Source organism: Pistacia vera, unplaced genomic scaffold (genome assembly GCF_008641045.1).
Source record: "Pistacia vera cultivar Batoury unplaced genomic scaffold, PisVer_v2 Contig469, whole genome shotgun sequence".
NCBI lineage: Eukaryota > Viridiplantae > Streptophyta > Magnoliopsida > Sapindales > Anacardiaceae > Pistacia > Pistacia vera.
In genome coordinates, this window is record NW_022196300.1 from 30,937 (window position 1) to 47,209 (window position 16,273).

The 16,273-nt window shown below is 32.0% G+C and overlaps 2 protein-coding genes across 4 annotated transcripts; both read left to right on the top strand.

Annotated features, from left to right (window-relative positions):
- Window positions 1–8,849: 8,849 nt before the first annotated feature.
- On the top strand, window positions 8,850–11,861 carry LOC116145899 (protein FAR1-RELATED SEQUENCE 5-like). Of its 3 annotated transcripts, none has more exons than XM_031431330.1 (2): window positions 8,850–9,059; window positions 9,305–11,861. In XM_031431330.1, the coding sequence occupies exon 2, from the start codon at window positions 9,319–9,321 to the stop codon at window positions 11,584–11,586; it is 2,268 nt and encodes a 755-aa protein (XP_031287190.1). In that variant the 5' UTR covers window positions 8,850–9,059; window positions 9,305–9,318; the 3' UTR covers window positions 11,587–11,861. The 3 variants fall into 3 exon arrangements, with proteins under 3 accessions (XP_031287190.1, XP_031287192.1, XP_031287191.1); XM_031431332.1 differs by having other exon boundaries at window positions 9,330–11,861; XM_031431331.1 differs by having other exon boundaries at window positions 8,851–9,059; window positions 9,356–11,861.
- Window positions 11,862–14,347: 2,486 nt separating this feature from the next.
- Window positions 14,348–15,896, top strand: LOC116145896 (blue copper protein). Its single transcript, XM_031431329.1, has 2 exons — window positions 14,348–14,609; window positions 15,330–15,896. Exons 1-2 carry the CDS (start codon window positions 14,420–14,422, stop codon window positions 15,815–15,817), a joined length of 678 nt encoding a protein of 225 aa, XP_031287189.1. The 5' UTR covers window positions 14,348–14,419; the 3' UTR covers window positions 15,818–15,896.
- Window positions 15,897–16,273: the final 377 nt, after the last annotated feature.

Below are 16,273 nucleotides of genomic sequence, written 5' to 3' on the forward strand. Positions count from 1 at the left end.
CATTGAAGTTCATTTTATATTGAATTGATAATTAAAAAATCAATAACTAAAATATCCACAAATCTAACTCAAAGTCTATATCATTATGATTGTTCTCAAATATGTTATCATTTGACATTTGCATCAAAAGTTTAAAACTTTGTCAAGAAAAGCAAGAAAAATTTGCATGATTACTCACTGGGTATTATTTATAAGTCTATGAATCAATTAGAGAAAGAAAAACCTTGTTGAAAAATGTGAACTTTTAAGCAAGAGACTAACAGAGCCAAAGGAAAAATTTGATTTTGATTATTGAGAAGAGAAAATGAATTATTATTATTATTATTATTATTATTATTTTAGAAATTAAAAAATAATAATAAAGAATGTTGAGAAGAGAACTCACATAGAAAGCAACAACAACTCCAACAATATAATCTGCAGGCAACTTAATTGAGGTATTGAAGAAGCCACGAAGATAAATGTCCTGTGACACAAATTCATTTGCTGCAATTAGAATTTACCAGTTTACCACCACATATAGCAAAAAAAGAATTTAATCATAACATCCTAAAGAAAGACGATAATTGTAAACCCCACAAATCAAATAACAAAATCAATCCAAAAACCAACAAAAAGTGATGAAACAAATACAATTAAAACTAAATATCAATATTTGTTTTCTTTTGTCATCACTAAAATTGAATTTATTTTATGTGTGTGGTGATAAAATGAATGGTTTGTCAGTAGGTCTATAGTTATCCAAATTCATCATATAATATATCAAATTAAAGTCCTATCTTTCTAGTTTCCAAATATTCAAACCGTCCATCAATTGGATTTTTATTGAGCAATTATGACTAACTTACTATTGACTGTTCAGTAGAAATCGAGAAACGTGAGACACCAAAATGTGTGATATGATAAAGTGAATGGTTTGGAAGTAGGGTTACAGTTATCGAAATTAAGCATATAATATATCAAATTAAAGCCCTGTTTGTCTAGTTTCTAAAGGTTCAAATAGCTCATCAATTGGGTTTTTATTGAGCAAGTTATAATCAATTTACTACTGATTATTCAGTGAAAACCAAAATATGTGTGATGATAAAATGAATGGTTCAGCAGTGGGGCTACAATTATCTAAATTAAGCGTATATATATCAAATTAAAGCCTGTCTGTCTGGTTTCTAAAGATTCAAACCACTCATCAATTAAATTTTTATTGAGAAAGTTATGGTCAATTTATTATTGATTGTTCAGTAAAAACTAAAACGTGTGTAATGATAAAAGGAATGGTTCAACAGTGGGGCTACAGTTATCTAAATTAAGCGTATAATATATCAAATTAAGCTCTATCTGTCTAGTTTCTAAAAATTCAAACCTCTCATCAATTGGATTTTTGTTGAGCAAGTTATGGTCAATTTACTACTGATTATTTAGTAAAAATCTAAATGTATGTGATGATAAAATGAATGGTTTACTAAAGCTACATAGTTCGGCATCAAACATCAGTTGATATTTGTTAAATAAATGAAATTAGTTATATTTAGCAACAACCTCTTTTTATGATATATGTCTATAAGTAATTGATCTACCATACGCAACGGAAAACAAAAAATTCAATCAGTAAATCAATTACCTTTATTTGCCAAGATCCGAATATAGATTATACCGTTTGCATGTTTATAAACAAAATCTGTATAAAGGTAAATCCATTCAAGGATTAGAATACTTACGTACGTTTGTAGGCTCCTTCAAATATCTCTGACTTTGGACACGAATACTATTCACCGATTACTGTTCATGGTTATTGTTCACTATCTACTGTTCACGTTATGCTTCGCTAATCGATCCAAAGTAGGATCGCACTCACGGAAGTCCACACGAAGATATTCCGCAGAACCCTTGATTATTTTGCTAGAACACTCAAGGGCTTTAAGAATCAAGAAAGAAGAACAAAAAAAAAATTTCTTCTTCTTCTTCTTCGAGAGAGATAGGGTGGCTAAGGTTTTAATTGAATGAATAATTCTATTATGTTTTAATTTTAAGTTGCACTTATATAGTGCAACAATTAAAACCCTATTCTACTTAGGAATAGTCATGGGCTCCAACCCTAGTTCACCCTTGCAACCAAACACACCCTTTATGGTATTTTAATTAATTAATTATTATTATAATTAAAATCAATTAATATCTAATAATATATTAATATTTAATTAATAATAATAATAATTCATTTAAATATATACAGAGATTAGAGGTGGAAAAGTAACCCACCCGGCCCGACCCGACCCGGGCCGTGGCGGGTTACTTCTTTTGGCGGGTTGGTCCTAACCCGCCCGCCAACAAAGGCAGGCCGGGTTAGTCCCGCCATTTTTGGGGTAATGGCTGGCCCAACCCGGCCCACCAACCCTAACCCGCCGGGTTAGGCTACGGGTCGAGCCGGGTTAACCCTATTTTTTTATTATTATCTTTTTGTTTTATTTAGTTAACTTTTCAAATAAATAATTAACGATTTATAAATGAATAAATGTAATTGCTTTTAGTTAACTTTTCAAATATCAATAATTCTATTAAATTAATTAATTTTTTATTAACATTTCAAATATTAATTCAATTTTAATACAATAAAATTGTAATATAAGAAAAATTAGATTTATTCATTCAATTGATGAAACTTTAGCATAAGAATGAATTATATTTTATACAAGACATGGAAATTTAAGAATAAGACTTCAGTATTTAATTTTTTTATATTTTACGTACCATAAAAAATAATAATAACAATGTGTCAAATATTACGAAGTTTTATACATTTTAATATTTGTGATTTAGAAGTATAGTTTAATATTATTGTGTAAAATTATTGTAAGAGTTCAATTATAATAGTTTAATTAAAAGAATTAAAAAAATGGGGGAACTTGAAAAAAATAATTAATTAATTTTTTTTTAATTTTTTTTGGGCCAACCCGGCGGGTTGGCTATTGTAAACAAATAGCAACCCGCCGGGTTGGCGGGTTGCCATATAGCAACCCGACCCACTCGGGGGTTACATGCGGGTTGAACCCTCTCTAATGCGGGCTGGGTTAGGGTTGACCCGCCTAACCCGACCTATTGGTTCCACCTCTAACAGAGATATATTTAAATATAATCTTACTAATTTAATTTTAATATTAAAATTAACCCGCCGGGTTGGCGGGTTGCCATATAGCAACCCGGCCCCCTCGGGGGTTGCATGCGGGTTGAACCCTCTCTAATGCGGGCCGGGTTAGGGTTGACCCGCCTAACCCGACCCATTTGTTCCACCTCTAACAGAGATATATTTAAATATAATCTTACTAATTTAATTTTAATATTAAAATTAAATATAGGCAACAACCTCAATAAATTTAATTGCACTGTGAGATTACCAAAATACCCTCTTGTCATAAATGACAAAAATACCCTTCTCACAAATTGATTCTTAAATTATCTTCTAAGTGTGTGACTCATAGGCTCCTCATCATATCGACAGTGTGTAGTATCGCGATTAACACCCATTAATCGTCTCACAACACACAGATCAAGATTGGTCCCTAGTAAGACATCATGGCTACCCGATAGATTCGGATTCAACGAAACCACAACTTGTCAACGATATGGTTACCGTGCAATCAAATCTTTTCATCAACTATTATCTCATCGAGACTGAGGTACATAAATAGTGTCAATCTTAGATATCATCGACATGTTTGTATTCAATTACTGGATCAATGACAGGAATATTAAATTGGATTGAGCATCAACTCAATCCCACTGTGGCCACAGATTTAGTGTCATTACCATTTACTGAATTACCTAGTGAGATAACTTCTCCCGTAACCAAGAGTGATGAATTCTTTGTCGATCCACCATAGTCTCGATACACTTCTCATTTCTCAATGTAGTCAATCACTACCGTATTAATAGCTTCGAATAAAACTACGTTGGGCTAGTGTCAAACTACACCAATTTGTGCACAAGACGCTCCGGTGATCTGAAGTCTAAGGATCACATGCACCACCATCCGTTAGAGGATTTATTCCATAGACACAGGGGTTACCATCCATATGGAATCCTCTGGTGGGTCTATCTAGTGAATTCGCCCCTAGCAAGCACCCATGTGTTGCACTAGATTATCGGCAAACAACCTTGACAAGTGAGATCAGTCACTGCCTTTCGACAGGGTCGTTCAATACTATGATAGCCTTATCGTATTATCTGTGTCCTTGGTCAAAATAATACTGGGGCTATAGACATTTCTAAAATGGCCATCATATATGATCATAGGGTTCTCACTATCAAGATTTAAAATACTTGATACCCTTGTCACGGTTCTACCATTCTAGGGGCATATATTATAACATACACGATATAGAAGAATATGTCTTTTATTGATAAATAAACATTTATTACAGAATCAATTTTATAATAACTGATTTACTCTAGGGCACATACTCTAACAATATGTATGTAATATAAAAACATATCAACAAAAAAAGATTAAACAATTACAATTAAAACAATATATCAATATTTGTTTTCTTTTAAGGATAACAATAATGGTTCGATATATTATAAATGGTTTACAAAAGCTACATGGTTTGGCAACAACCATCAAATGATATTTTTGATACAAATAAAATTGGTTATATTCAGCAACAATCGGTTTTTATGATATATGTATGTAACATAAAAAAAATATCAACAAAAAGAGATAGAACAAATACAATTAAACCTACATATCAATATTTGTTTTCCTCTATCATCACTAAAATTGAATTTGTTTTATATGTATGATGATAAATGAATGGTTCGACAATAGATCTATAGTTATCCAAATTCATCGTATAATATATAAAATTAAATCTCTATCTTTCTAGTTTCCAAAGATTCAAACCACTCATCAATTGGATTTTTATTGAGTAAGTTATGATCAATTTACTGCTAATTGTTCAGTGGAAAATGAGAAACAGGGGAAACCAAAATATGTATGATGATAAAAGGAATGGTTCAGAGGTGGGGCTACATTTATCCAAATTAAGTGTATAATATATAAAATTAAAGCCCTATCTGTCTAGTTTCTAAATATTTAAACCTCACATCAATTGGAGTTTTATTGAACAAATTATTTTCAATTTACTACTGACTGTTCAGTGAAAACTGAAAGTATGTGATAATAAAAGGAATGGTTCAGAAATGGAGCTATAGTTATCCAAATTAAGCATATAATATATAAAATTAAAGTCATATCTGTCTAGTTTTTAAAGATTTAAAATGCTCATCAATTGAATTTTTATTGAGCAAGTTATGGTTAATTTACTACTGACTGTTCAATAAAAATCGAGAAACAAGGGAAACTAAAATGTGTATGATGATAAAAGGGATTGTTTGGAAGTGGGGCTACAGTTATCCAAATTAAGTGTATAATATATTAATTTAAACCCCTGTTCGTCTAGTTTCTAAAGATTTAAACCTCTCCTCAATTGGATTTTTTTTGAGTTAGTTATGGTCAATTTACTACTGATTGTTCAGTGGAAGCTGAAATGTATGTGATGATAAAAGGAATGGTTCGGCAATGTGGCTACAGTTATCCAAATTAAGCGTTCAATATATCAAATTAAAGCACGGTCTATCTAGTTTCTAAAGATTCAATCCTCTGATCAATTAGATTTTTATTGAACAAGTTATAGTCAATTTCCTATTGATTGTTTAATAGAAACTGAAATGTGTGTGATGATAAAATGAATGGTTTACTTAACCCAAATTTAAGGGATTATCATATTAGAACTAATAAGAAATATTTCAAATAACACCTATTAATTGGAAAACGGAATCAGCCAAAATTAATTCATTTAACATATATACTCGTAAATCAGCAGGACATAACTATCAATCATTCATAAAACAAATTAAAATACACGAATGTTTTTACAGAAAACATATTCAACACAAATGAATTATTTCTACTAATATAGATATGACACATACTTACAGTTCAACTGACAATAACATCATCATCGATTTGATCTTAGTAAAGTACATGAACAATTTCTTGAAAACAAACATAACAAAATTTAATCGATTTTCGTGTTAAGATTGTTAATGAGCAATTATTCATTTGTATAACAACTGTTATCAGGGATGTAGCCATGATTCTGAGTCAATGGGTTCAAAACATCAAAGTTGATAAATTTACAATAAAATATATACTGAAGTAATAAGCATAAAAAATGTACTTTTAAAAGTTATATATACCAAATTATCAATTCTACAATTGTCCTCGACGATTTTTCATATTTTGAAAACGTTGCATAATTGTTTCATTGACAATTACATCAAATATCTCTCTCTCAATATATGTAATAAGACAATCATTTAACAATTGATCTCCCATTCGATTCCGTAGTCGATTTTTCATAATCTTCATTGCAGAAAATGCTCTTTCAACACTTGCAGTTGCAACATGTAATATCAATGCTAATTTCATGTCTAAAAAGATAACAACACAAACAAAAACACCCTCCTTTTCTACACTATACTTCAACCAATTTGCATATTTTCTAAATCAAATGGGATTAAAATGACGCATTAAATTCTCAATTGCTCACTTTTTAAAATTATGATTGCGTGGTTGGCCAGGTCATTTTTGCAAGTATGCCTTTCTCACTTTGTCTCTATCATTAGGATGATATTCTAAAATTTTAATTCTCAATACAGGATCTACATGAAGACTACTTAAGTTAAGCTTAACATATGTTTGTCTTGAACTAGATTCCATAGACTTGTTGTGAACACTATTGTGGCGTCTTATATTTTGTTCAATTGATGGTTCTTCATTAGAAAATTTAATTTTGATAAAAAAATTGTCCATAACTAAAAAGAATAAAAGAATTTTTATTATCAAAAATATAATTTATTTGTAATTACAATTAAAAAAACAACACAAATTTATCAAAATTCAACTCTTAACTTAGGTTTTTCAAACAATTTCTACTAACTCAATAAAATTAAACTCATAAACCCATAAAAACTTATCAAATCTAACTCTAAATACCAAGCAACTAACCAATATATCGAAATTAAACCAAATCTCCAAATCTCTACAACTTAGGGTTTCATCAATTCTTTAAGTCATATTCAAAATTAACTCAATAACTAACCACAATTTATCAAATCCAACTTAAAACAACAATTAATTAACTCATACCTCAACATAAACAAGATTAAATCAGAACCCACATCAAAATCTAAGAATTATTTGAAACTCATTTATTAAACTCAACAAAAATTCATAACTCATGATCTTTCATTAATTAAGAAAGCTAAAAGAAAAGAATTAAATTTAAGTAAAAAAATAAAAATAAAATTAGTATCATTCTACCTTGTAATCCAAATGAGTAGCCCTTCTTGAGTATCCAACCAAATAAAAAATATAATATGAAAGCAAAAGAGAGGAAATAAAGAAAAGAAAAAAGTTTAAAAAATATTAATTAATAATTTATTTTGTGGGGTCAACATGAAGTTAAATGGAGTTAAAATTGTAAAATCTATAAACTATTAATATTTTTTTTGAAATTGTTGAAAAGTTCAACGGGTTCAATTGAACCCACAAGCCACTATGTGGCTACATGCCTGACTGTTACTTGAAAACGAAATCAACAAAAATTAATTAATCTTTATATTAAAATTGTTAAGGAATACACTTATAGTTCAGTATAACTAACACAATTAATAATTTAAATTGATTGACTGAACAAAAACAATTATTTAATCAAATAATGATCGTTAAAATAGTTAGGAGATATACTTATAGTTTCTTATTAACATAGTTTGAAGATATACTTACAGAGTTACAGTTAAGAAAAATGACTCAAAATAACAACTTATTTGACATTGTCAATCGAACATCCTACCTTTATTCTATGCCAATTCATGAATCTTTAACTCGTAAACAACAACAGAAACATAAATAAATAAAAAATCATCGATTAACAAAATTATGAATAACAAACGTACTATTGACACAAACTAACATGACCTATAAACAATTAACAAAATACTAGACATATTATTGACACCAACTAACATATTGCGATAATACACAACTGAACATACACCCCTTTTATAACCCCTTATTTAGATCTTTCGAATGCCAATGGAATTAAATACGAATTGAATACGACGAAAAGTTTGTAATGTCAATACAATGCACCTATATAATTATTAATAGCAATCCTAGATAGATGTCATTAAACCACAATTATTAATAACAATCCAATGCACTTGTATACTTATTTTTAGTGCACATCTAACGTGTCAAAATAGTTACAACTTTATAATACAAATGCAATGCACTTATATTATTATTAATTATTAATACAAATCTAATAATTTTTATTAATTATTAATTATAGATAAAACAATAAATATAAATCCAATGTATCAAGATGAAGTAATTTTATAAATCCAATGTATCAAGATGAAGTAATTTGAGTGGGCTCGTTAAATCACAAATCCTATTTGTCAACCTAATGTGTCAAGATGGAACAAGTTTACAATTTCAATTTCAAAATGAGTGCTAAAATATGCTAGGTGTCAGGTATTCAACTATATATATATATATATATATATATATATAATCGAATTTAGTTATTAAAAACTTGGCAAATTTATAATTTAATTAATTGTAAAATTTAATTAATTATAAAATTCTTTTTTTACAGGAAAATTAATCAAAAAATAGGAAATACCCTGACAAGTGACAACCCTACTCTAGCACCCATAAACAAGGATAGCTGAGATAGGAGGCTAACCAATTGGACACTTGAATAAAAGCATTCCCGCTGCGGAGGAGTTTACCAGAGAAGTGATAAACGGTGTCGCTTTAGCTAGGGCAAAAAACAAAAAATAAACAATAAAAAAATAAGAAAAAACTCTCAAGCGCGTTGCAAGTGATCAATTGACAAGCTTGCTCCTTGTTCGTAGCTTAGGTTACGCATTGTGCTCTTGTTGGGATTTTGTCTTCTACGCCTTTGAAGCCCTGAATATTTGCGCTTCAGGTACTTTCTTCTTTGAAATCATATTTACACCTTAATTTTGCTTTTCACCCGAATGAATTTGGCGCATTTGCTTGTTAGGGTTTGAAATTTGTGCTGGCATCAGTTTGAACTGACAGCAATTGAATTTTTAATTTGTTTTTAGTCGTGAAGCATCCGCCCACTCTTTTTTTGTAGATTCAGTGACACTCTTTGCATGATTCAATTTTGTTTGGTAATTTCATTAGTTTCTTTTTTTATTTTGATAGCTACTTGAGAATTTATGGTCCCCAGTTCTTGTGTGGTACTAAACTTTGTAGGCAATGAGATGAGTTCTGCAGAAGAAACTGGTATGGGAGTGCAATTGGATGCTGACCTCAATAATCCGGGGACATCAGCTTGTGCTACTGCTATTCAGACTTCGTATTGCTCTGGGGTTGAGTGTTCGGGCCAAGAATCGGACAAAACCTTATGCAGTGGACATGATTTTGAAATGTCGGATGTTGGCCTTTCTTTTGATATTCTTAGCCCAGCTGAGGGTTCCTCAGTTGTGCAGTGCAATGACCCCATTAGATTGAGAGGCTTGACCACACTTGACATGGTTGGCAAGGAGTTTGATTCTCTTAAAAAAGCTGAGTTATTCTACTGCACATACTCAAAAGTTGTCGGGTTTAGTGTAAGGAAAGATGATTTGCGCCGTAACAAGTATGGTGCAACTATCTTGAGAAGGTGGGTTTGTTCAAAGCAAGGCCAACGTCCTAAGAAGTGGCTGGAAAAACGTGACCGTATACGGGAACCTAGAGCATTGACACGAGTAGGGTGTCGTGCATCTTTTCGTGTTAATTACCATCGTGAAACATCCAAATGGGTTGTTAAGGAATTTGTTACAGAACATACTCATGAATTGCCATCTGCATGTGAGATTCAGGGTCTTCGGTCTAATTGTGGCATCCAAGATACAAATGTGGCTAAAGCCAAACCAATACGTAGTGTGAGTGCCAAATCAGGTCAAGTAGTGGATTATATGATAGACCAATCAGGGAGTTGTACGAATATTGGGTTAGTTAGGGAAGATTTACAAAATAAAATTGATGTTGCCTGTCAGTCTGACATAACAGATGCTGACTCGGAAACTGTTATTGCCTACTTATTTGGCAAAGCTGACATGGATCCAGGTTTTTTTTGTAAATACACAGTGGACGAGAATAAAAGGTTGGGGAACTTGTTTTGGACAGACTCTATAAGTCGGTTTGATTACAGTTGTTTTGGGGATGTTTTAGCATTTGATTCCACCTACAAGATTAATGCATACCAAAAGCCACTTGTTATATTGGTTGGGACAAATCACCACCACAGAACAACTGTGTTTGGTTTCGGGTTGCTAAAGGATGAAACGTTGGACACATACACTTGGCTACTAGAGACCTTCCTGTCTGCAATGAACAACAAGAAACCATTGTCAATAATAACTGATTGTGATAAGGTTATCCGCCAGGCAATCAAGAAAATTCTACCTGAGTCTACCCATCGGTTTTGTAGCTGGCATGTTGAGAGGAATGCTCAGGAAAACGTGCAGGATGAGCAGTTTATAGAGTCATTTAAGGATTGTATGTTGAACCATATGACACCTGAAGAATTTGAACAACAGTGGATGACATTGGTTGAAAAGTTTGGTTTGCAGGATAATGACTGGGTCAACAAGATGTACAAAAAGCGTGACCTATGGGCAGAATCCTTCTTACGAGGGCAGTTCTTTGCTGGGATGCATTGCAGCCAACTTTGTCAGAGTATGAACTCATACCTGAACTGTTTTTTGCAGTCTCGGTTGAAGATGTTTGAATTTGTCCGTCAAATTGATAAGGCAGTATCATGGATACGCTACAATGAAGCAAAGGATGACTTTGAGTCGAGCTCTATTCCGGTCTTGAGTACCCACCTTGAACGTTTGGAAAAACATGCTGTGCAGATTTATACCCGAAATGTCTTCTACATGGTCCGCAGCGAGATCCAAGATGAGACTTTGTTGATTGTATCTGGTTGTGCCAATGAGGTAGATAGACGTGTGTATACACTGACTAAATTCAGAAATGCTCACATGAGATGGATAGTGGTTTACTGGAGAAAAGATCATCGTATACAATGCTCCTGCAAGGGATTTGAGACAGTTGGACTACCATGTAGCCATTCTTTTTCTGTCATGAAAGCCGAGCACCTACTCAGTATACCTGACAACCTAATTCTAAGGAGGTGGACCAAAGATGCCAAGGACAGCAAAGACTTAGCTGTCAACTCCTGTCAAAGCCCAAATGATTTTATAGAAATGTTGCGGTTTGCCGCATTGACTGCTGACTGCCGTAAATTATGTTTTTATGCATCCAAGACTACTGAAGGGTATAGAAAGGCAAAAATGGAGATATATCAACTAACACGGCGCATGGAGGAGTCTAGTAAAATCAAGGGTGGCAGCATCTCATCGGTGGGATTTTCAGAGAGGAGGTCCAGTATTGTTAGTGATCCTGCAAGAAAACCAAGGACTGAAATTCACAATTGATGCTTGCTTCTGGCGTTAATCGGATTTTTTCTTTTTTATTTTTTAGGTTTGATCTCTTCTTTTGGCGAATCTTTGAGATCAATCCTATGTGTTTATAAATTTATAAATCTATGTTTTACTTCTACTTAAGAGCCAGTATAAATTGACACTGTACAAATATGAAATCATAATCCAGCTTTTGGTTAATGAACCTGTTATCTTTCGCTGATTGCATTACATATTTACCTTACTGTTGGGAATTGTTATTGAAATCCCAACTGAACCTATAGCAAGAAATGAAGCTCAGAATCGAGAAAGGGAGGAGGCGATCTGAGAATTGAGAGAAGGAAAGAAAGATATTAATTCCAGTTTGTTGCTTAAACTGTGGACAGGTAACTTTTGTCTCAGAGTATATTGATTTAATAATATTCTAATCTTTTGATTTCAAATTGTTTTAGGTTTTAAATATGTTTTTAGGTCACTGGAAACAAGTGGGATACACACCTTCACATTCTCCAGGCAAACTAGATTGGAGGGTGAGAAATTAATTTGATTTCTTCTTTAACGCTTCCATGCTAATTAATTTTGCAATTTCGTTCCACTATTAAAACTGTTTCTCATGGTAGATTTTTATAGTGATGAAACATCAGGGAGTTAAAGTGTGTTGTTAATAAATCTTGTACATCGTTAATTGTTACTTTTGTAAAGAAAATTTGGTGAATAATTACTCTTTCTTGTTTCTTCCGGCATGCCTTATTTCTATTAACTTGGAATGTTTTCAGGATACTTGGTTTCTGCTTGGAATGCCTTGGATCCAAAGTTGAACATATAATTATGTGATGGGCATCTTTGTTAGCATTGTTCAAGTGGTTTATTCGTCTTGTTAGGAATAACAAATTTTGTGCCGCATTGCAATGAATGTACACTGCTTCTTTTTGTAATTAGCATTACTGTTTACAGTTTCTTCACCCAATTGTCAATGAACCATAGAACAAGCACACGAATATTTGATAATAATCGTGTCTAAAATGTGCAGAGATTATATGTATAATAGGAGTTCCCTAGCTACTGCTATGTTAGATATGGATGAATGTTCATCTTTGAACTCAAGTAATGTTGTCTGATGCATATATAACAGTAAAGTCATCTGAAGCATGTATCTCGTAGCTTAATAACTTGTAACTTTATGCATAGAGCCACTTGATGTAATGGGTTTGGTACATTTTACTGTAGGTGAACGCTCATGAGTCGTGGACCTCCCTTGAAGGATTGAGTGATGTTGATTCATGATTGGGTTAGGAAGTTGGATCGGATGATATAGGACCAAATTAAGATATGGTTGGTAAATATTTAATCTGCAATTGATATGAGAAATTAGTGGGAAATTGTTGTTGAGCCATCTGTCCCAATCCAATCATTCTGTTATCACACCGACACCGCATTTTTCTTCTAGTTATGCCCAGAAATTATCAACTTGAAAATACTATACAGGATTCTATTTTTCATTTTCAATCAAGTTAAAACTAATCACAGCATAATTGCAAGCAAAACAAGTATTAAAAAGGGCTACAAACACTAACGTATTATTCAAAGACTTAAAAAACAGAAACAATTTCAATCCATTCCAGAGCTGGATAAGAAATGGGCAGAGCAGAACATGACCCAAGTCCATATGTCTAGTATTAGCATTGTTGCAAGAAAACAAAGTGCCACGTGGTAAGGTAAACCCATATTTCCAGCTCTTCTGGAATGGACAACACTCTGTATTTATTTACATCTTCAATGATGCCAATTGCCATTCCATATATAAAATGTGCTAAAAAAAGTTAAAACTGTAAACACCTTAATAATACCAAAATAAACATATCCCATAACTAGACAAAATCATAATTTATTTGATATTTTTATTTTTAATTTCGACTTTCTCCATGCAATTATCACTTTTCTTCCATAATTGACTTTATTCATCATTTTTCTTTTTCTCAATAAACTCATTTTTCTTCATTTTACCAATTTAGTTGAATTTGATTGATCTATCCTCTGCTTTTGCTTGTTGCACATGGTTTGTCTTGTTTTATGCATTACTCTTTTGCTCTTCTTTCCCATTTCTTTTTTTAATTTTGTAAGAAGTGATGAAAAAACTAATAATTAAATATTGTATTCTTTTATATAGGTGTACATAATGTCACAATTGAGAGGACAAGAGAGGTAATTTGAAAAAAAATTAAAGTATACTCGAGAGATATCTTTGAGAAGGCAAAAGAGACAATTGAAAAATCTGAGTATGCTCAAGAGATATCTTTAAATGAATTCAATTGTGTCCTTTTTTTTTTAATTGTGAATACATCACCTATTTATACAAAAGTTTAGGTATATAATAAGGAAGCAAAATAATGTAATTATACTCAATCAGGAAATTGATTAATTAATTGATTTTGGGTGATTTGCTATAATAATGATATTTATATTTTATCACATAGTAATGGTTTTTAATTTTCATTTGACTTTCCATTTGCACAGGAGTATTAAGTTTAAGTAATGCAACTTGTTAGTTGAAGAGTTATAATATAACTGAATTTAATTTATGCTAAATAAGTTTACATCTTATAATGAGAGAATCTTATTAAAATAGGGAAATAAGAGGTGAACCAAATAATTTGTCAAAATCTTAGAAGCACAAGTATAGTAATATTACTTGGTGTGAGACCGACAAAAACTGAGAACCCATTTTAGTAATTCCAAGGAAATGGAGGGCTACATAATACGTACTATACAACACAGCACATGTCCTTTTATTATCACCAGAGTTTAACTGTTCTTCTCTGTCATTCCACATACCCCAAGAAAAAAGATAATGGAACACCACAGAAGCCTACCATTAATCTTCCTCTTCATCTCTCTTCTCTCCCTTTTAGGATCGGCTCAGGCTTACAAGAACTACACCGTTGGTGACTCGTTGGGCTGGTACGACAACACTGAAAAGTCTAATGTCAATTATCAGAAATGGGCTGATGCCAAGAACTTCAGTCTCGGAGATTTCCTCAGTAAGTTTGACTGCTTTTATATGAGTTTCTTTTTTCGGTCAAGCTGTTAATTTGTGTTGAACGAAATTAAGTAATAGTCAGATCTTTTGGGATATATTGATTGTTTCTGAAAGTAATTCAAATACTGACCCAGATCTTTTAGCTCTCTTTTGATCTTCTGAATTTTTAAGAAGCCAGATTACTTCCATGTTGAATGTGTGTGTGCTGCGTTCAATAGCTCAAATTCTGGTCAATCTATTGGGATTAGTTTGTAATTAAATTAGTGTAGTTGATTGTGTGGAAGTAGTGAGGATAAGAATATCTTTTTAGAAATGAGATATGATGTTTCGTTCCAGCAAATCATGTGATTACCATGAAATTGAGTGCTCAATTAAACTAAAGTTTACGTACTGCTACTCCAAGGCTAATATTTTACCAGTGTATGTAAAACCTAACCTAGCTTTAATTCCATTATACCTATTGAAAGAAATTAAAAAGATACTTGGTGCATTGGTTTGTCTTCCCATGTGCCATAAAAGGATGATTGCTGCATTCTTTACAACGCGGTTAAGTAGTGGGCACTACCCAACTGTTTAGAAATTTTTATTTATTAATAATTGATCATTAATCTATTATTCCACCATGTGAAATTTCATCCCTTCACCATTTCATTTTCACGTTACATCACATGCACTAATTATCATTTACTCACAATTCTGCTGTTTTCTTTTGTTAATGCAGTTTTCAACACTGATACAAACCATTCGGTTGTGCAAACATACAATTTCACCACATACAAGCTTTGTGACTATGACGATGCCCTAGACAGTGACACCAAAATATGGTCGGCCGCCGACCCTTCGAACACGGCAACAGTTGCCGTGACAGTACCGGTACCTCTACTGAAAGAAGGAACCACTTATTTCTTCTCCAGCGATTATGATGGAGATCAATGCAACAACGGGCAACATTTTAAGATATATGTAAGTCATGGAAAAGGGTTGCCGGATAGTTTGAAAAGTCCGTCGGAACAAGCCCCAGCTCCCAATAGTCCTGATTATAATAACGATGAGTCAGCTCCTGATATAGTTGTACCTTCCAATTTCAATAATCCTCAAGGTGGTGATCATAAAAATGATGATGATAATGTTAAGAAGGCATCTGGGTCTGCTTCTTTATATGTTAATAGTATTATGGTTTTGTTTGCATACTTTTGTGAGTTACTATGATAGGTTTGTTTTTTTATTTTTATTTTTATTTTTTTAAATTTAATTATTATTATTATTTGGTCTGTATTGTATGATTATTATTAGATATTCAATGTTCTATTATATTGTATACTATATATTTTCATTGTTTATTAAATCTTGAGGAATTTATTTGGCTTGGCACGTACGCAAAGAGCAAAAGAAAAAGAGAATATGTAATCAGAAGTTTCACAGATTACAAAGGGAGTAGTCAATGATTTATTAAAGATTGATTAGTGACATTAATTTAACGGACGCAAGTAATACTATATTTTCAAATTCTCTCTAACAAATAATATGAAAAGAGCATTAAGTATTATAAATATTTGAAAGATAATAGATTTCTGCATTAAAAAAATTTAATTTGATAAATATAATAATTTCTACTTTTAGGCTTAATAAGTCATTTCTAAATAGATAAATAAACAGTAAAGCTTC

Bases quoted from the DNA above. Each gene is read 5' to 3' on its own strand.
- LOC116145899 (XM_031431330.1), top strand. From the start codon at position 9,319: ATGGTCCCCAGTTCTTGTGTGGTACTAAACTTTGTAGGCAATGAGATG.
- LOC116145896 (XM_031431329.1), top strand. From the start codon at position 14,420: ATGGAACACCACAGAAGCCTACCATTAATCTTCCTCTTCATCTCTCTT. The intron at 14,610-15,329 runs GTAAGTTTGACT...TTGTTAATGCAG, and splicing joins CAGTCTCGGAGATTTCCTCA to TTTTCAACACTGATACAAAC.